The sequence below is a fragment of the Protopterus annectens genome, chromosome 6.part1 (genome assembly GCF_019279795.1).
Source record: "Protopterus annectens isolate FY-2018-M chromosome 6.part1, PAN1.0, whole genome shotgun sequence".
NCBI classification, from domain to species: Eukaryota; Metazoa; Chordata; order Ceratodontiformes; family Protopteridae; genus Protopterus; species Protopterus annectens.
Window position 1 is genome coordinate 347,886,072 of NC_056738.1, and position 21,790 is coordinate 347,907,861.

Sequence of the window (21,790 nt, forward strand, 5' to 3'; positions counted from 1 at the left end):
AGGTGCCAGTTCATTTTGTAGTTCATGTAGTACACAGCCTGGGATGTCATCTGGTCCAATGGATGCTGTATTCTTAGGCTTGCCTGCCTGTTGTACTCTAGAGGCAGTCAGGGATTGCTTATCTTTCCACCCACAAGCCTAGCAAAACATAACCACAGATTCACAGATGCTAAACATCTTCAGAGGTTATTGTGTACCATTTTTCCTTTCACCTGCCAAAAAGAAAAGCGTTTCCGACATCCCACCCAATCAGTAGGAACTTGCAGCAGCAGAGATTTCCAAACTGCTAGAAAGAGTCATCCTTTGTTTGTGGTCTCCACAGACCAGGTAGAATCCGGAGTCTACTTGCAGTTTTTTTTCAGTACCCAAGACAATGGGGACATCAGTCCTATTTTAGACCCAAGTCATTTGAAGCAGTATGTCAAGCAGTCAGAATTTCTGATAGTCATGCTACAGTCTGTTGTGCCTCTACTGAGATATGATGATTGGATGTGCTGGATAGATTTCAAGGACTCGTATTGTCATCTGAAGATAGAGAAGTGTTCAAGGAGATTTCTCTGTTTCAGGTTGGGAGCCAACCACCATCAGCTCATCCCCAGTATGTTCACCACATTTATATTACGTAATCGAAAGATTAAAAAGAGCGAACGCTCTTCTATTGAAAACTAAAAGGCAAAACCACTAAATATCAAAGACACTGAACAGAGATTTTTTCCCCAGGGAAAGAAATCGCTGGTTCGGAAAAATCAAAAAATCAAAATCCAAACACAAAATAAAGTGGGGGGCTGTGCCCCCCCCCCCTACTTAAATTTACCAACTCTGAGATCGCACCACAGTGGAGCAAATGGCAATGTCCCAAAAACAGTCCAGTGATTTTTTTCCCTGGGGAAAAAATTGCTGTTCTGTGTCTTCGATATTTAGTGGTTTTGCCTTTCAGTGTTCGCTAAAAGAGTGTTCTCTCTTTTTACCTTTCGACTACGTAATATAGACCTTGTTCACTAACGTCATGGCAATGGTAGCAGCATACTTGCGCTTACTAGGGATCCATGTTTTCCATATCTCGATGACTGGCTCCTCACAGCTATAACTTGACAGCCTCTTATTGCATCACTGGAACCTATTGCCCCAACTGTTGCAGAAGCTAGGGATCACCGTCAACATCTCCAACCAAGACCCGGCTCACACCCCCTCAACAGATAGATTTTATTAGATGCCACCTGGACACAACCTTACAGATTACCTGCCTTCCAATGTCTGGAGTTTTCTCTCTTTGTGTCAGTGCTACGCAAGTTTCCTCCAGCAAGGTTTGTTTTTCAACTACTATGTGTGATTATGTCTACAATTTTTATGATCTCTCTTGCCAGATACTATGAAGGTCTTCCAGTGGACTTTAGCAGTACAGTGGTCTCAAAGAATCTATTAGCTGTACAGTGGTCTCAAATAATCCATATACTCCACACCAAATAAAACTTAATTCAAATCTGCAGACAGCATATATATATATATATATATATATATATATATATATAATTTATTTTTTTATTTTTTTGGTGGATAACATCTCCGTTGGTGATAAGTGCAAGACAAGTTCCCCAGTGTCAGTTTTCACAATGGATGCTTACCTTCTATGGTGGGTGGGGGTTGTCTTTTGGAGGGAAGACTGTTCAGGGCACATGGTCACAAATAGAAGTCAAGATTCACATCATTGTTCTGGAGATGAGAGTAGTCCTCCTAGCATTGCAGGCCTTTCAGGACAGTCTCCCCAGAGGTGCGATTCAAGTAGGCACAAACAGCATGTTGGTAATCTGGTACATCAACAAATGGGGAGGAACCCATTCTTACCCCTTATGCCATGAAACCATAAGAGTCTGGCAGTGGGCGATGACTTCACTCTGTTTTCTATTAGCAACAGATATCTTGGTGTCCTCCAGTGTTCTATCACACAAATTGAGCATATCTATCCTGATGTCTCACAACTGGTCCCTCAATAAAACAATGATGCACTTGATCCTCAATCACTGGGGCCAGCCTCACTGCAGTCTTTTTGCATGTCATCTCAACCACATGTGCAACAGCTACATTGCCCTGATCCCTCCAGTGGGACAGCCACCAAGGGATGCTGTCATCCACAAATGGCCCCTTGATTTCCTTTGTGGCTTTCTAATGATCAAATTTATACAGAAAGCAAGAATGTGCAAGGCCAAGGCGATCCTCATTGCCCCTTTCTGGCCACACCAGACAGGGTTTCCATTTCTATGGCCTCTTCTAGTACATCCTCCCTGGAAACTGAATCAGTATCCATATATCTTGTTTCACCCATCCAGACTAACTCCTCCAGATCAGAAAACCTTGAATTTAACAACTTAGTTCCTCCAATTCTAGCAGTAGCCAGAGATGCCAGGCTTTTCCCCTCGGTTGTTTAGGTATTGTCAGCCTCTCTAAAACATGCCACCACCAAGGTGTACCACAGCAAATGGAAAAGATTTTCTATTCAGGCATCATCCAAAGGTCTAGACCCCTTTTCTGCACCTATTCCCTCCATTTTAGAGTTTTTATCAGAACTTTTTCGCAATGGATCTAGCTACTCAACTGTCAAGGTACAGTTGGCAGCCATGCCTAGTTTTAATATAGGCAATAACAACTCTTCTGTTCCCTCATTGAATATTTCCAAAGCCTTTTTAGAAGGGATTTTCATTCTTTGCCTCCCAGTCAGAGATCTGCTTCTGCTTGAGACATTACTGTCGTGGTGCAAGCATTGACTCAGACGTTGTTTGAGCCAGAGGTTTCATTGGATTTGAATTTTCTATCTTGGAAAACAATTTTTCTGGTGGCTGTCGCTTCAGATAAGCATATATCATAGATGCAAGCACTTTCCTGCAGACCTCCTTACATGTTCTTTTCATAAGGATAGGGGTTCATTGAGAATTGATGCTTCAGAGTTAGGGAATGTGTGTGCTCATCTGTCTTGTACATTACATCACAGTGCAAGTCTGAATTGAGTGCATGACTGTTCTTGAATGCAGGATTCTCACGTTTTGCCAGTTGGTGTCATAGATCATCTGATAGGGTAAGAAAGTATCTGTTTTTCCTTTTTTGTCTGGTTTGCTGTGTGTATTCTGTTCAAGTGGTCCTATAAACCGTAAATTGTGCTTTGTAGTTTTCTGTTTCAATGAAAGTCAGCACCATCCAACAAAAGAAGTAAATACCAATTAGATTACAGTGACTGGTTATCCATAATATAGGGTAAAAGACAAGGCTAGATGGACCTAGTCAATCCTTCTGTCTTGTCGCAGTTTGCTTTACTATTTAAATTATACAGTGATTCTGTTTCTCCTTGTGTCTGTCACATTTTCAGTAATGTGGACATTTATGGATAATGTTCCAGAACTGAATACACCTTCAGTTTTTCACTATCATGCTATCAAGTCTCTGTTATTTCATACTGTTTTGCTAAATTTTATGCTAAGTCATACCTGAAAAGGGGCACTTTTTTCTCACTGTGTTTAACTGGTTTCCAGTATCAAGGTAAGTCTTCATTTTGGTGTTTTCCATTAAAGGGGAAAGTAGAGTGACAAATGTGTTGGGTAATTTATGTTCAAACACGTTAGCTACAAGGACTTTTGTCTTTCTGATTTTAAGCCATCCAGAGGACTTTTAAGTTGTTCATTTTGATTTTATGTTCTGTGGCTTTACAGTGCTTTTTGTCTTAGAGACCCAGTATAGAAAGTAAGCATTTTTAAAAAGGTTTTGAAAATTGTTGTAAAGACTGCAAATTGCGAAAAAGAAAATTTTTGGTGTACTTAGCTTATTAGTGTAGCTTGCCTAAATTAATAATTTATCTGAAGGTTAAGGAGAGTTGTTTTTGACTTTGTCTTAATTTAGTTATTTTGTTGTCTCATTTATAATTCCAGATTAAAGAGCCAAGTGAACGCCAGGCATTCTTTCAGCAGCTGAATGAAAACTTGGATTCATATCCAGAAGAATTTTGCAAGCACAAAATCCTTCCTCAGCTATTAACAGCTTTTGAGTTTGGTAATGCAGGAGCTATTATCCTTACCCCTCTTTTTAAGGTGGAGTATGCAAAAGTGATGTGATGTAGTATATAATATATTATTGTGGCATTTATAAAGGTTCTGATTTGTTGTATGCTTGCATGCAGGTGGGCAAGTACCTTAGTGCAGAGGAGTATCAACAGAAGATTATCCCTATTATTGTAAAAATGTTCTCCTCACCCGACAGAGCTATGAGGATACGATTACTTCAGCAGGTGCGTATGCAGATGTAGTAATGGCAGGTCACAGGTATTGCTTTCATTAATTTATTGTATGTTACATACTTTGAGACAGAGAAATACATCAGAGTCATTTCAGTTTGTGGCTTGGATTCTGTAAACCACTGAAGCACTGAGTTATGAATTTGCTGTATGAGTTTTCCATACATGTAATACATGGATTTGCTCAGTTATTTGCTGTATTCTAATTAAAAAAAAAACATTCATTATGGCCTTTTCCCTTGCAGTAATTTATTTTTGTCATTTTCAGTAGTAGGTATCTAACTTGGTTTGTCCAGATGGAATTAATCTGTTCTATCTCCCAGTCTCATCCTTTTAACTATTGGCAGACTGAATCCTGTGACACTTGTTGTCACCAAAAAGCCCATGAGACAATATGTGGCCTGCAATGATAAGGGAGATTTCCTTCCACCTAACATCACCTTCAGGATTAGTTGTATAATAGACATATAAATTGCTAGGTTCGGCTCCTGCCCAGAAGTCTGCAATCATCCAGTTAGTGATGTTGAGCCTTAATACTACCTTCTATCTATTGTCAGGAAGCAGTGTAACAACATTAAATCTACTCTGCCACCACCGGGAGTAGGGCACTATAAGACAGTACATCTCATGACTGTAGCTTGTCCCTTTATTGGCTAATATTTCTGATCAAGCACAGATTTCTAGTGCCTTAGTGTGGTGCAAAAATCCTTTTGCTACACAAGCTGGCTTTATTGGTGTCTTTCACATTGTATTGTCTCCTTACCTTGCTGTCTCATCATTGGCCTGCCATCCCATAAACTCAGCTGAATGCTAGAAGTTTCTTACTCCATGCTTTCTTATGTTACAGATATTGCTATTCCTTAGATTCAGACTGTGAAAAGGTTAAATACTGCTTGGTAGAGAGATAAAAAAAATCTGTATAATTTGACAGATTCCTATAGTATGAAAAAGAATGAAATCTATTTTAAAGGCAAAATGTTCATATCTAGGAGTCAGTAAATGCAGAAACAAGGAAGCATGATTTTATAGTATTAAATTAATGTCAAGTAAATTTGTCTGGAAGAGTATTTACTTACTAATTAGTAAACCTTACCATGACCCGTGCCCTAACCCTAAGGTCCGTGACGACTGCAGCGCAGTGAAGGAAATAGCAATGTCATCCACTATGGTGCGATAGTCACGAACCTTAGGGTTAGGGCATGGGTTAGGGTAAGGGGATAGCTTTACTAATTATCCCCTTACCCTAACCCGTGCCCTAACCCTAAGTTCCGTAAGTATCGCACCATAGTGGAGGACATAGCTTTTTGATGTCCTCCACTGTGTTGCGGTACTTTCGGTAAAGTGCACTTTCGCGGAAGTTCACTTTCGTTAAAGTGAACTTTCACGTAAGTGAGACTTCCTGTTACAAGTTCGAAGTTGTGAACTTTCGTTCTTGTAATAGGAATCCATTTAATTTACTGATAGTAATAAACATACATTTTACCCAATATTTTTTTCTGAGAGGCAAGCTCCTCACACCCTATTTACTTAATTATTTTCACTCTGAGGCTGTGTTTTCTCAGCAAATGATGAGTATTGAGAAGCACCATAAAATAAGTACTTTTTCTCTGGATCATTTAATCTTGGAGTAAAAATAATCAAGGTAGCAAACTGACAAAAATATCTTACAGTTCAAAAGTGATTCTCACTAAAAATATATTTCAAGAAAAGGAAGTTCAAAGTAATGAGATTGAACAGGTGTGAATCTTGGAATGTATGTTTTGAGAACTGGTAGGAATACCAATAAGAATAAAATTGAGTAAAAAAAGTAATTTATAAATTACTACAGGAGCCACTCCTGAGTCCAGTATTTGTAAATGTCTTCATTCCATTTTTGAGTGTACAGAGAACAGGATCTTCATTCTTCACTTATGACAGAAAGATAAATGTAACAGTGTAGGATGGGGGTAAATTAGTCTAAGGACAGAGTTAGACTGACTAAATGAGTTTTAGGTGGCAGTTGAGGTTCATTGCAGGAAAAATGTGGGGTACACTATCTTGGGAGTGGAACTAATGGCAACAGAACAAGAAGAGAATGCAGAGTGCTTCTCTCTACTAGACTGGACAGCCAGGAACAGAGTGAAACACCAGTGACAGCAGCCAATAGAATGCTGACTATATCTTTAAGGAGAGCAACACTGGAAGTAAAGAAGAAATACTAGTATTCTTTAGGCTATGGTCAGGCCACATATTGAGTATTGTGTGCAATTAAAGAGCTCGTACAAACAAGAGGGACATTATGCTTCTGAAAACAGTCCAGATAAAAGTAATCAGAAGGGTAAAGGATAGGATGATAGACTAGAGGAGCCAGAGCTGCTTTTACAGGAGACCAGAAAAGACAAGAGCGAAATGAAATGAGTGCACAGGATCATGTCATGCAGATGCTAAAGGACCACCCTGATTAGGAGGATGAGGGGCAAAGATAGCAGAATGTAGGGACAGACTCTTCCATGGATCTGTAAAAGTGGTTCTTCACTGAGAGGGTTGTGAACTCATGGAAGGGACTACTAAAAGTGGTTATGGAAAAGGAATCCAGATAGGCAGTCAGGAGGGTATGGATTTGTGTGGAAGGGTTAGGGGATAAGGGTGGGGAGTAGATGTTCTTCGTGGTTTACTGTTGCAGTCATCACACTTGGGTTATCTGCCTGCAGGTAGCCCTCAGTCGGCCTGAGTACCAGAGTCTTGGGATTTCTGCGTCGGATGCTGTCACCTCTTCCATGACGTCAGGTTGTCAGGGGTATAAAACATGCAGCTGATGCTATTACATCAGCTTTTCTTGCCGTGCGAAGCCCAAAGCAGAAACAGTTCGCAAGTGACGGTCGGCCACTACCTGAAATTTTCGTTTTTCGAGTTTCAAACCTGAAGTCTTCTAAAGCTAAGTACCCCGTTGGGGATTCTTTTTTCTTGCTCTAACCGATGTCAGAAGAAGTTAACAATTGTTTTGCCTGTGGAAAGCAATTACCTCACCGAGATTTTCATTCTTACTGCATCACCTGTTTAGGCCCAGACCACGACATCCCTCGCTGTCAGTTTTGTGCCTTGTTTAATGCCCGAACTTTTCGTCATCGGGCTATCTTTGTTACTTAATTCTTTCACTGTTGTTCCCCGTATTCCAAAATAGCTTTGGTAAGCCATCTGACTACTGATCTTCTGAAAAAACGTAAGGATAAAGACAGACAGACCACATATGTCCAAAACTGCCAATGACTCTTAAGCTAGTTGCAAGTCCGCCGGTACTCAGTGAGGCGCCTTCGCAGCTCCTGATGCCCACTTCTACAGATTCGCAGGCCTCTGCTGAGACCCATTCAGAGTCCGGTATGCTGCGAGATGCTTCTTCGATTATGAAACCTGCGGCTGTCTCTACCTTGGATGGGTCAGGAGCCGCTGTACAGGCACCGGCTTCTGAGGGTGTATTCCGACCTTCCGATGTTCGCATTAAACCAACTACTTCGTTTCAGACTAAAACGACTGAGTTTCTCAGGCCCAGAGTTCGCACTAAGCCTAGAAAACTGACACCAAAGTGCATGCTTAAGCTCCCATGCTACAGAAACAAATGCTTAGAATGGCTGAAGAATTGATTCCCCTTCTCATTCAACAGACCATAAGTCCGATTACCAGGACATACCCTTATCTACCTATGAGGATTCAGATGCAGAGAATTCCATTCCCTCTGCCTCCCCTCCAGAGGACTTTTCATTTGGTGAAACCTCGCATACCTTAAGAGATCATTTCCACTGGGAATGCTAGGACTACCCACAGTCCAAAAAGAGACTCAGAGAATTTTTAGACTTGCCTCAGCACAGGCCTCTAACTAGACCTATGATGTTTTCATGGAATCCAGTCTTACTCCTGATACTTTACCACCAGCTCATAGAAAGCCTGACAGGTACTACAGGGTACCTGACTCTCACAAATTTCTCTTTAAGAATCCCACTGCGGATCCAGAGACCATTTCCAAGGGACCTAAAGGTATTAAGGCTACTACAGCCAAAAATCCTACCCCTTTGGACAGGGATTTGAGGGCTTTGGACAGGTGGGGCAAGAAGGTATATACCTCTGCAACTCTTGCCATCAGGGCTTTAAATTGCCAGTTTAACATGGAACAAATTAAACAAAAAATGTTGTTGCTTCCAGATTTTGTAGAAAATAAAGATTTACAAGAGTTGATGCATTTTGCAAACCAAGTCAGTAAACATACTTTGCAGTGTGGTTTTGATGCCTTAGAAGCATCTTGCAGGGCTGCTGTCACTGGGTCTATACTGAGAAGGCATGCCTGGCTGAAGGAACAAATCTTGCCAGACCGTGTCAAAGCAAAATTACTAGATGCTCCATTAAATCAGGAACTTTTGTTTGGCACAAAAGCAGAAAAGATTCTTAAAAAGATGGAGAAAAAAGCTAAATCTATGCAAACTGTTAAAGATTTCTTACAGGTACAGCCACCTGGATTCAGTAGGCATTGGCCTTCAAAAAAATGGTCCTTTCCAGTCCCTACCAGGTCTTCTCAGCCCAAACCCAGTGGCAACAGACCACCAAGGTTACATTCTCAGGGTACACAGAGATCTAAACAATGGAGTGCTCCCCCCTCAAAACAGGGAGTGGTAAGCCACCCCCTTATGGAAAAAATTCACAATGACTTGTCTGTCATCCTTCCCAGCCATGCTCAAGTACTTGCACCCCTAGGAGGAAAACTCGCCCTGCATGCAGTAAACTGGACGTCTATTACCCAGGACCGATGGGTCCTAAACATTGTATCCCAGGGATACAGATTCTACTTCCACTCGCTGCCAACCCCAAGCGGATTGCCTGACCTTCCTCCTAACCAGTGGGCAGAGGCTCAAAAGCAAGTACTTTCTCTTCTCAGTGTCAGGGCTATTCAAACTGTTCCAGTAGAGCAAAGAGGACAGAATTTCTACTCCAGACTGTTCCTGGTGCCCAGAAAAGAGGGCTCTTGGCGCCCTATCCTGGACCGGTCTATTCTCAACACCTTCCTGGTTGTCTCAAAATTCAAAATGCTTACACTACAACAGCAGCTTCCTATGCCAGCCAAGGACTCCTGGCTAGTCGCCCTATACCTAAAAGAAGCTTATGTGCACATCTCCATAAGGGAATCTTGCAGGAATTATCTACGTTTCAGGACATGCTGTATGCATTATCAGTTCTCTGACAAATTCATCTACATATCAATCAAAAAGAAATGTTAGCTGTACAGAATGCTCTGACAACCTTCACATACCTTATCCTTCCAGGACAACACTTGATAAAGACAGACAACACCACAGTTATGTGGTACATAAACAAGCAGGGGAGAACTCATTCCTACCCACTCTCAGGTTAGCCGTGGCCCTGTGGAACACAGCCTTGAGCAACCAAGTGCACTTGCAAGCTCAATTCCTGCCAGGCAAACAAAATTCACTGGCAGACGACTTAAGCAGAAAACTACTGGACCCACACGAGTAGAAACAGGAACCCACCTCATTCAAACTTGTAACCCACAGATGGGGGACACCAGAGGTGGACCTCTTTGCCTCCCCCAAAACCATCAATTGAGCAAATTTTGCACCAGAAATCCCAACAGCCAAGAATGTAAAGTGGATGCCCTATCCTTTACATGGGAAAACCTCTCAATTTATGCCTTTCCACCTCTGCCCCTCTTCTCAAAAGTACTGCTCAAGTTCAAACAGGACAAACCAAGGACAGCCCTTATTGCACCGGACTGGCCCCGCCAGCACTGGTACCTACTCCTACACAGTCTGGCAGCAATGCCACCCTGGCACCTACATCATATCCCCTCCCTGCTGTCCCAGCAGGAGGGACAGCTTTTGCATCCTCAGCTGCAAACCCTGAACCTAGCAGCCTGGCTTATTCCCTGAATACACCACCAGCAACCCTCAGCAAACAGGTGCTAGACGTCATCCTTGAGGCCAGAGGGCCTAGTACTAGGAAATCCTATTCAGAAAAATGGAAAAGATACTGTTCTTGGAGTCATTCTTAAGGAAAGGACACAGCTGTGCCCACCTTACCTCAAATCCTAGATTACCTAGCAGGGCTGCTCCACAAAGGCCTATCCTTCTCTTCTATTAAGATTCATGCTTTGACCATCTCAGCTCATTATAATACTGAGCCCAACCTCACTTTTCTAACCCTCTGGTCAAACAGATCCTGAGAGGAGCTAACAATGTAAGACCCCCGAGGAGAGCTCCCACCCATGCCTGGGACCTTCTCTTTGTACTAGAGAAGCTCACACTTCCCCCTTTTGAGCCTGCTGCTACAGCACAGCTAAAATTCCTCTCTTGGAAAACAGCCTTACTTCTAGCCATCACTTCAGCAAGAAGAGTGTCTGAGTTACAGGCACTAATGGCTGTGGAACCCTTCATTGTTTTCCATGCTGACAAGGTTTCCCTCAGGGCTAACCCATCTTTTATGCCTAAGGTGTGGTATCCAGTGTGGCTCTAAACCAATCCATCTATTTACCAACCTTTTTCCCTAATCCTCAGAATAAAGGGGAAAGGATCCTGCACTCTTTGGACATACAAACAACTCAGGTTCTACCTTGACAGGACTAAGCCTTTCAGAAAATCTGACCAGCTGCTAGCCAGCTTTGCTACAGGGGCAGAGGGCAAGGCCATTTCAAAGCGATCCATTTCTGCTACAAACACCATGGAAAACCCTTCCCCACAGGGTATCAGAACTCATTCCACCAGGGCTACCTCAACCTCTACAGCATTTCTCAGGGGAGTCCCTACCAGGGACATCCTGGAAGCTGCAGCCTGGAGTTCTGTACACACCTATACCAAGCCGTACCACTTACCTGTCTTTTCTAAATCCAGAGCTGGATTTGCCATAGCAGTCTTACAAGGCCTGCTAGCCAGCCCTACTATTACTTGACTGCCTCCACCCTTCCTCAGCTTTGGGAATCAACCCAAGTGTGATGACTGCAAGAGTGAAACACGAAGAACATAGTGCAGTTGTGTACACTTACCATAAATGTAGATGTTCGAGTGTACTCACTGTTGCAGTCCTGGATACCTTCCCTCCAGCCCCGTGACTCTTCTGTGCTTTCTACCTATCCTCTTTTTGGCCATATCTTATGGCAATGGTATTTACTTTTTACTGGAGGTGTTCCATACCATGTAATTGCTTCCAATTTTGGGGGCTGCTGACATCTGGGGCAAGAAAAACTGATGTAATGGCGTCGACTGCATGTTTTATACCCCTGACGACCTGACGTCATGGAAGAGGTAACAGCATCTGACGCAGAAATCCCAAGACTCTGGTATTCGGGCCGACTGAGGGCTACCTGCAGGCAGATAACTCAAGTGTGATAACTGCAACAGTGAATACACTCGAACATCTACATTTATGGTAAGTCTACACAACTCTACTTTATAAAGTGGAGGCACATTGTTGAATGCACTTAAAGGACAGATTAGATAGCCTTATTATCTTGTTCCACTGTCACATAAATGCAATGCAGTGCAAGTAGTGTGTGCCTGTTTGGTTTACCTATTTCATAAATAGAAAAAAATAAAATAAAGGCCAAGGATTGTCAGTGCATGATAGCAAAGAAGAATATGATTGCAGAAGAGTCAGATCCCTGGCTGTACAAGAGGCATACATGGTACAAGGTATGGATGTTCACCTCTGTTGGGGAATCAGCTGACTGCACATCCCAACCTGTTGGCTCCACAAGATCTTTAGATTCCACCAGACATTCCTGCTACCTACTTGGAGGTCTCAGATGCTGTCAGAAAGCCTTCCATTAAGAAGCTGTGATCTACTGAGTGGTTGTTGTTCTTTAGAGACCAATGTTATCTGCTTCCGCCGTAGTTGAACTTGCAGGCAGGGCTTAACCTGATTTTTATTCTATGGTCATCTTCAGCCAGGGTAATTGTTAACTGGAAATAATAATATTTAAGATTTACCGATGTTAATTATGCCTTCTCCTGGCTAAAACATGTAAAAATGGTCACATCTTTTTCGTAAAATAACAGCATGCTAGTGACTCTCTTTTGGTCCAGACAGCATTGTTTCCTCCTTCATTCTCATTTGGCCAGGGGCAGTTAACACAAGTTACATCACCGGATAGTTCTTCTCACAAGACAAGGTACACCTTATCCATCTTCACTTGTCCACTCTCAGCTGATAAGGTTTTGATCCCTTTTAGGCACCTCTTTTTTGAGGACATGCTTTGGGTCCTGCAGGAGACCAGGAAACCCACTGCTAGGAAATTGTTTATGTCCAAATGGAAGCAATTTTCTTTCTGGTGCCTGTCTTGCCATCAGAATCCCCTATCTGTGAAGGTTCTTCTTTGTGTGATCTGCTCCATGCTGGGTTACGATATTTTTTGGTGAAAGCTTACCTGTCAGCAATTTCTGCTTGTCTGCCTTTGACTCCTCCTATGGCCTCTAGACTTGAGGTCAAGCAATTTCTTAAAGAAGTCCTTCATTTCAGGTCTCCCAGGAAACCAATACTGCCCTCCCTGGACCTCAGTTTTGTACTTAAAAAACTTGACTCTGGCTCCTTTTGAGCCCACTTCTTCAGCCTTCTTGCTACATTGTACTTGGAAGACTTTTGGCTCTCACTTCAGCTAAGAGAGTATCTGAACTTCTGGCTCTCATGGCTGTTCCTCCTTTTTAGTTTTTCACAGAGACAATGTGTCTCTTCTTACTAATCCTTCCTTTATGCCTAAGGTGGTCACTGACGTGTCCTTTAATCAGTCTACTCAACTTTGTTTTTTCATTCTTTGCACTCTGCCATTAAGAAGGTTCTTCACACCTTGGATTTGCATAGACAGTTCAGATATTATTTGGGTAATATTTGCATATCTTAGCAGCTTTTTATTTCCTTTCAGCCCTGATCTTTGGGTTTGGCTGTTTCTATGCAAACCATATATTCCTGGATTTCTGAGGTGATTTCTTTTTGTTATTCATTTCATGATAAATTTATTTTCTGTTCAATAAAGGCTCTATTAGGGATGTTTCCTCCTGTGATGCATTTTTCAAGTTCCATCCTTGAGGCTGCTACTTGGTCATCTGTTCATGCTTTCACTGAGTATTACAGTTTGGCTGTTATGTCCAGGGCCAGAGCTGGCTTTGCCAGGTCTATCCTGCATGGGTTTCTGGAGGGATCTTCCACGCCATCCTCCTCCCAGCTTTCCTCTTGAGATTTTGTACTCTCCATTATAGGTTCATAGGTTCATACTAGGCTATCTGCCCTAGGTTCATTTGTAAGCCTAGCCAGAGTGTGTTTGGCTTTCACCACCCATTTTAAATGTTTTACTATGCCCTTTTTCGAGGTTAGTTTACTGTGCCTGTGTTTAGCAGTGACACAGAAGTGATACCTGGGGTAAACCTCCGATCTCTCATCCACTCGTCAAGATTTCTTTTGAAGAGAGTCAGTGAGGGACTCTGCCTAACTTGGACTGGGATTCTATTCCAGAGTGAAGGGAGCCTCTGGGTTATGAATCTGTCCCTCCAGCATGTCCTATTTATTTCAGTGCTGAGGTTCAAGTCCCTCGAGCACGTAGCTCGATGGGATTTGGATTTTCTGAGGTGTAGCATGTCCATTAATTCCGGGTTGGACATGGTTTTATACATCAGGCACAGATCGCCTCTAAGCAGGCAGTATGCAAGTGAGTAGAGCTGGAGTTTCTTTAACCAGGCAGCATATGGCATCTGTTTGAGCCCTTTGATCCTCTTGGTAAGGTACTTTTGGGGTCTTTCCAGTTGCTGCAGGTGTCTGGTAAGGTACATCCCGAAAGGGGCATTGTATTCAATTATGGGCTTGATGAGGGATGAGTAAAGAGGCACAATGACCTCCCTTGATCTAGATGTGAATCCCTTCATGATTAGGTGGGCTATATAGAAGGTTTTTCTAACCACTTTGGCCACGTGGTTGTCAAATGAGAGATCGCTATCAACTTGGGTCCCCAGGTCCCTAATTACTTCTTCCGTACTTAATGGATTACCACCTATGTGGTAATTTGTGGGCACTTTGTTTTTGCCAAAGGGGATGACTGTACATTTTTTGGCATTTAGCTTGAGGCCTGGCTCTGGCACCATTTATCTGTTTCTATGAGACCCTTTTGGAGGATGCTTGTGTCAGCTGGAGAGTCGATTATGGCGCCCAGTTTGCAGTCATCTGCGAACTTAGTCAGCCACAGTCCTCCCGTGTTGGCCTGTACCTCTGAGAAATATATGCCGAACAAGAGAGGTCCCAGGACTGAGCCTTGTGGGACTCCACTTGTAACTGGTTTGGAGTCTGACATGGCTCCAGCAATTTTGACCATGTGGGTTCTGTCCTTGAGCCAGTTTGCAACCCATCTAGTGACATAGGGGTTTATATTTAAGCTGGATAGCTTATCTATATGCCCGAGTGGGGTATTGTATCGAAGGCTTTTGCGAGGTCCAGGTAGGCTGTGTGGACCACCTTCCCCTCGTCAATGGCCTTGGTGACTGTTTCAAAGAAATCAACCAGGTTTAAGAGGCAGGATCTGCCCTTAACAAAGCCGAACTGGGTAGGATCCAGTGTCTGTAGGTCCCTAATATCTTTATTTATGAGTTCCATGATGATTCTCTCCATAGCTTTGCAGACCAAGCTAGTCAGGCTTATGGGGAGATAGTTTCCAGGATCCGTTGAGGTACCACCTTTGTGGGGAGGGACCACTGTTGCTGTACGCCATTCTTTGGGTACATATCCTGTAGTAAGGCTGAGATTGAACAGTAGCTTTATGTTGGGGTTCAGCTCTTCTTGGAGTTCATGTAGGACGCAGCCCGGGACACCGTCTGGTCCCATTGATGCTGTGTTTTTTGCTTTGGAGAGGGCGGCTCTCACCTGAGCATCTGAGATGTCAGGGGGGCAGCACTCTGCTAGGATAGATAATTGCTCTTTTGGGGGGGAGGGGGAAGAGAAGTTTGCGCTGAACCTGTCAGCCAGGATGTTGACAATGTCTGTGGGTTCAGTGTATTTTTTGTCATTTTGGACTAACTCTGAGCATATCTGGGAGTTTCCACCCAGGTTCCTAACATAGCTAAAGAAAGCCTTGTGATTATCTTTAATGTCTTGTGCAATTTTTCTCTCGAAGCTGGCCTAGATGATTTTATGAGTGCCCGTAGTTTTTTGCTAATACTGATCAGAGATGCCTTCCCTTTTAGGGATTTTGCTCTATCATGCAGTAGCTTCCTCCTTCTATTGTATAGTTTGTTTATGGCTGGGGTCCACCAGACAGGACGCCTGCCTTTGGGGGATTGGGTCTTGGTTTTATTTGGGATTGCATGATCCATGCATTCCTGAAGGTGTTCATAGAATGCGTTTATAAAGGATTCTGCAGTCTGGGCCGTATTTTCCACAGGCCCGGGGGCTTTGAAGGATTCCACCTCGGTTTTGAGGAGTGTGAAGTTTGCTTTAGAGAAGTTTTTCACTGTGGTTTTCTGGGCAGGGGGTGGGGTCGGGATGTGGATATCCAATGAGATTAATTTATGGTCTGATCTTACCAGTGAGGGATACACTTCTGGTCTGGAGCATAGAGTCCCCATGTTGGTGATGATCAGGTCCAGTATGTTTTCCCCTCTTGTGGGATTGGTGACAAGTTGTTCCATAGCATTTGAGTTTATAAATTCTAGGAACTTTTGGGCTAGGGTGTTGGAGCTAGAGTAATGCTCCCAGTCTATGTTTGGGTAGTTGAAGTCGCCCAATATAATGGTGTTTGGGAGACCTTCATATTTTCCAGTGTTCTCAGGAAGGTCGAGTGGGGTTCCTGGGTTTGGGAGGGTGGTCTGTAGCAGGCTATAAACTGGAAGGCAGTTTTACCCACTGTTAGTTGCACATGGATAGTTTCCGATGCTTCGTGCTGTGCCACCAACCTGGAGGTGTGGGTATCTTTGATGAATATTGATACTCCCCCTCCTTTTGTGGTTCGGTCCGAGTTTTGGGGCCGAAAAGTATGGTATGAGGTATAACCTGGTAGTGCTGGGGTGCTCTCGGGAGCCTTGAACCAGGTTTCTGTTACTGCACAGATATCGATGTTCTCCATGCTGAGGAGTGTTTCAAGTGCGTGCATCTTGAGGTTTAGACTTCTGGCGTTGAGTAGCATTACCCTTAGTTTCTTTTCCCTTGTGATACCTATGGAGGTGGGTTTGTCTTTTGAGCTTTGCCTAAAAAAGGCACTATGGGGGTGGCAAGAGCCTTTGCTAATATCCGAAAGCCCAGGGGTGACAGGTGCAAGCCGTCCCTAGTGAAGCAACGTGGCTTGTCGAGCATGTCATCCCAGGCTGACAGGCATTGGATCCCCTTTGAATGACACCAATACTTAAGCCAATTGTTGAAATTGATCATCTCGTCTTCATATTGTGGCATCATTCTTGGTGAGGGTAGGATGTGGCATCTTTCTTGGTGAGGGTAGGATGCTACTTAAGATCAGGGTCATACCGGCCTGGACTACATGCTCAGAGAGCTCCTCTATGTCTCTTGTCATGTAGTCCAGGGAGGTACGTCTCAAGTCATTCACACCAGTATGGACAATAACTGAGTCATATTTGTACTTGCCTTGGAGTGACCTGAGTGCTTGTGTTATGTGGCGGATCCTAGCGCCCGACAGGCAGCTCACCGTGACCTTCTCCTTGTTCAGCCTGGTGAGCGGGACGTCAGTGTCTCTTGACGATAGAATTACCTATTACAAGTGTATCAGGTGTGTTGTTTAGCCTTAAGGGCTGTGACTGTTCGGCACACTGGCTTTGTGAACTATGTGTTGCATGTATTTTGTTTTGGGGTAGCAGTTGCTTGGATGTCTGCTTTGGAGGTCTCTGCTGCTTAGGCAGATTTTTATTTAGAGCCTCCGAGTATGTTTTTGTGTTTGGTTTGCTGTTGAGGTAGGTCTATGTGAGGCTGGAATTGTAGTGTGTGTGGTTACCTTCTCCTCCTGACTGGTTACACCAGTACTGAGTTGAGAGAGCTTAGCCTCCAGTTTGGCTATATGGTTGCATCTCTCACATATGTTGGAATTTGTTGGAAGGAGGAGAGAGGGTTGTCTGTGTACATGAGGCAGTTGTAACATTGCGTCAAGATTCCCAGATTCACCAGCTGGACCAGAGAGGAGATTGACAACTGACCTTTGGACATGCTAGAATAGTATAGGGATCTCCTTTATAATTGAAAAAAGGGCCAGTGGGGAAGTTTGTGAGGATGTAGTGCTTTCAATTTTTTAGTGCTGACTTATATAATTGCTTTAGTGAGCAAGTGCCAGGCTTTAGATTAGGAATAGGGTGTTTATTTTGAGAGCTAGAGCAGTTCTAAGGGAAAAAGTGAAGAGCAGACTTTGTGGAGCAGAGAATGGTTTAAACCCAATTAAGCGGCGCTGCCCGATGCTGCGCTATGTGCAAAATCGTGCAAAGCCACGCTAAAGTGGTATTTATACAGGGGGACTTGAAAGAGCTAGAAATTGGCCCAAAACGGCCAATAGACTACCAGATTCTTGTGCTGGGAACACTCCTCCAGGGATAGATAGGCTGCTCTAAGCTCCCCACTCCCACTGGTGAACAAAGAAGCCTCCTTTTATCCAAGAAAGGAAATGGGCAACACAGGAACTTTCCAAAAGTCCAGAATACAGCAAAGCCTGTATTTGGACTACTCTAGGTCAGGAAAGGCAGGAAACAAGGATAATCTTTTTTGTTTTTTTTTTTTTTCTTTTTTTGTAAGCAAACAGAAGAAAAATGCAGTAAGTATGTAACACAGGCTAGCGCACTTGAGTGTGTAGCCTCAACAGGTAAATGCAACAAACAGGACAATCTTTAAAAGTGCAGGTGGAAAAACAGCTTTAAACAGTTCAAAACAGGTAAATGAGCAGAAATACTTGCTTTTCAGCTAGATCAGACAGTCGCACAGGTAGTAGCAGGAAAAAAAAACACTTTATCAGGTAAGCAGTTGCTCTTTTTGCCTCTCTGCTGCTAGCACCACTCTTGCAGGACCACGAGGAGCTTGGCTGAGTAGTAACAAGCGCAAAAACCGCACCAAAGCGGGTTTTATACAGGGGGACTTGAAAGAGCTAGAAATTGGCCCAAAACGGCCAATAGACTACCAGATTCTTGTGCTGGGAACACTCCTCCAGGGATAGATAGGCTACTCTAAGCTCCCCACTCCCACTGGTGAACAAAGAAGCCTCCTTTTATCCAAGAAAGGAAATGGGCAACACAGGAACTTTCCAAAAGTCCAGAATACAGCAAAGCCTGTATTTGGACTACTCTAGGTCAGGAAAGGCGGGAAACAAGGATAATTTTTTTTAAGTTAGAAATACTGCAACAGTGATATGGAAGGACACAGTAAAATTGTGTAAAGTGTTACCATAACAGTTGATGTCCTTCACTTCACTGTTGCAGTATTTTCTTCCTCCCTCCTACCCCTCTGCTGTAGCATATTCTTTTTTCTCCTCCTGGCCAAGGAGCTCTTCTCTTTTTTCTTCTGTTGGATGCACATGTTTTCCCTTGTCCCTAGGGACATTCTGTTACTCCTGGGGCTTTTCTGGTTCTGAGCATGGACATCTGTATGTCACCTTTATGTTCTATGCCTTGCGCAGGGAGCGTATGTGTGATGTACTGTGCCTTTAATTATTTAAAGACTTTGGTACACTGGCTGGATATTGGGCTATCCTTGGCAGGAGATCCCTTAGTTTATGAATATTGCACCAGTAGAGAGAAGGACATCTACTGTTAATGTTAAGACTTCATGCACTTGTACTTTACAAGGGCTGCTTTGACAGGCATAGTTTTACATAGGCATCCCTGGTTATCAGAATATTTGCCTGAGGATATAAAGGTAAATTAATACATTACTGATATATAATATATATTCTTGATTCACCAGTTACTGAGAAATATTTGATAGTCCAATTTCTGATCTTTGAAACAAAAGGGAAAAAATTCAAGACAGAAGCAAAAATATTGTCTATCTGTTCAAGCTTTCCAGAGAAATCATTCACCTTCCTGAAAATGCTTGCAGAAGTGACCCAAGTCTTTCCAAATATCTTCCTTCCTCTAAAATTGTTAAATCAAAATATTGAAAACAATTTCACAAAAATATGTCTCATCTATTTAGATTACATTTTGTGCATCCTCTTTCCATATATATTTAGACATTGCAAGAAATTGTAATATTTGTTATGTAGTGCTACCTGTAATTTTCCATTTCTGGCTGTGGTTGTCTGAAATTGAGGAAGAAGTACATTTTACTGCCATTACATTTATTTATTTTATGTTATATTTGATTACTGGGAATGTCTTATTGGACACAAGTCCTTTTTCAGAGGAGGCCCGCGGAGAAAATCTCCATAAAATACACACGTTAATTATATTGTAAATACTCTGAGTAAAACATTGACAATATACTTGTAGTTTTGTATCATAGTGAACTGCATTTAATATCACAGAGAGATGTATACAAAACAGAGTAATAAGACTTTTTACAGAGTCAAAGCAGGGAGAAAATCTCCATAGAAGACATACAAGTTCACTTTAGTGTTAACTGCCTCAGTTTACATTTACAGTTTTCATGTATTTTTTACATCTCAGATAAATACTTTTGATATCACAGAGAAATGTATACAAATAATAGAGTAAGCTTATTTACAGAGTTAAAGTAAGGGAGGTTAGGCCATTCATAGATTAGGAATTGGTGGGTGTAGTCAAGGCAAGGAGGATTAAGCCATTCTTGGAGTAGAAATCCATCATTGCCATTTACAAGACAGAGGGGAGGTAAAATTTTCCTTACAAGTACAATTTTCTTGTCTTCAGACTTTGAATACAATTTTATGTTTTTGAAGGATAAGATATTAGCTTAAGAAAAAAGTAAGTTTAACCAGGAGCTGTGCATGGGCATAACCATGTTTTAGATAAGTGGGTTTTTAGTATTTTTTTTTAAATGAGATAAGGCAGTAGATGATATGTTAGTAGGCAGTGCATTCGAGATTTTAGCTATATAATTTGAGAGGAGGGAGTCTCCAGCAACATTATTGTCTTCGGTTAGCTTTAGTAGGGGTTTATTGCTAGAGCGAAGAGTCCTATTGCTGGAGTATGGGTGTAGTAGATTTTGAAGAGCAGGTTTTTTTTTTCAGGTAGATAGAACATGTTATGGATCATAGTCAGTTGGTTATAAAGTAGGAGTTGAAGTTCTAACCATTTAAGTTGCTTGAGTGCTGTACAGTGATGTGTCCTAAACGGAGAGTTTGTGGCAAGCCTGGCAATTTTGTTGTAACAAAAGTCTAATTTTGCTAAATTGGATTTTCTTAGGTTTGTAAGAATTGATGAGGCATAGAGAAGAATTGAGAAGATGCGTTTGAGCGTTATTTATTATTTATTTATTTAATTAATTTATTTATTTGTTTATTTGGATTTGTTTACCAGGATGGTCCACTGAGCCAGGGTGAGCCCATTTTCTTAAGTGGAGGCCTGGGGAGAAAAGCTCCAGACAGAGAATAACTCTTACATAATACAAACATAGAAGCATATGGGATAAGAATTATACATAGCTATAGAATCCTATGGGATATACATTCTACAAGCATTGTACATAAACTATAAATCATTACATTACATTTTGTACAGCAAAGTACGAATTCAGTGGAGCAATATACAGTATAGGACTAAGAGATGTAGGTATCAAAAAACAGCAAACTACACTAGTCATTAGAGAGGTAGATCATGGCTCAGAAACAATACAGTTGAACAGTAGTTCAGTTAGTAATAGCAAGAGCTTGATGTGTAGTCAAAGCTAGATGTAAGATAATAATATATAGGTAGTTTGTTTAGGCTGGGTTAAACCTCCGGTGAAGAGTTTGAATTGAGTTAAACAGTCTAGGGATAAGAGCACTTAAAGGAATAGGATAACTATATATGGTAAATGTAGAGGTGACATTTTACAGAGTAGGAGAGTAAAAGGTGAGGTTATATAGAGCAAGAAAAGGAAGGTGAGGCAAGAAAAAAGGAGGTCAAATTTTAGGGATTATGTCCTTGGTACAGTTGCACTGCCATAGAGAAGTGCAGTGTTTCAGGGATTTCTTAAAAAGAGGGACACTGCTGATATACCTTATTGATTGAGGGAGATTATTCCATAGTTCACAGTAAAGGAGTAGTGCATTTTTCTTGCTGCACTGGTTGGTTTCATTATATTTAGGAGCAGGTGATTATTGGGATTGGAGAGGTCTGTTTGGATGGTATTGTGCGAGTAGAGAAGACAAGGAAGGGCAGCAAGATGCTTTATAGATTAAATTGTTTGCAAAGGTTAGTGGAATAAGTGACAGATAATGTGGCAATTCCAACCAGTTTAGTTGGATCAGAGAGGAGCAGTGGTGAGAAGAATAGCTTGCGCTTGTTACAACTTTAGCAAGTTTATTGTAGCATGAGGCTAGTTTGGATATGAGAGAGGCCTAAATATTGCTCAGGGGAGGTGCATCATACAGAAGAGAAGGTGGTAGGAAGGAAGAGGTATAATGAT

General features: G+C 42.2%; 1 protein-coding gene across 1 annotated transcript in view; it reads left to right on the top strand.

Annotated features, from left to right (window-relative positions):
* The window catches only part of SCYL1 (SCY1 like pseudokinase 1), a 1,581,020-nt gene that overhangs the window by 1,060,584 nt on the left and 498,646 nt on the right, over positions 1-21,790 (top strand). The window contains exons 7-8 of the mRNA XM_044075764.1: positions 3,912-4,070; positions 4,160-4,267. Coding sequence (XP_043931699.1) covers positions 3,912-4,070; positions 4,160-4,267 — 267 coding nt within the window. The remainder of the gene's footprint in view (positions 1-3,911; positions 4,071-4,159; positions 4,268-21,790) is intronic.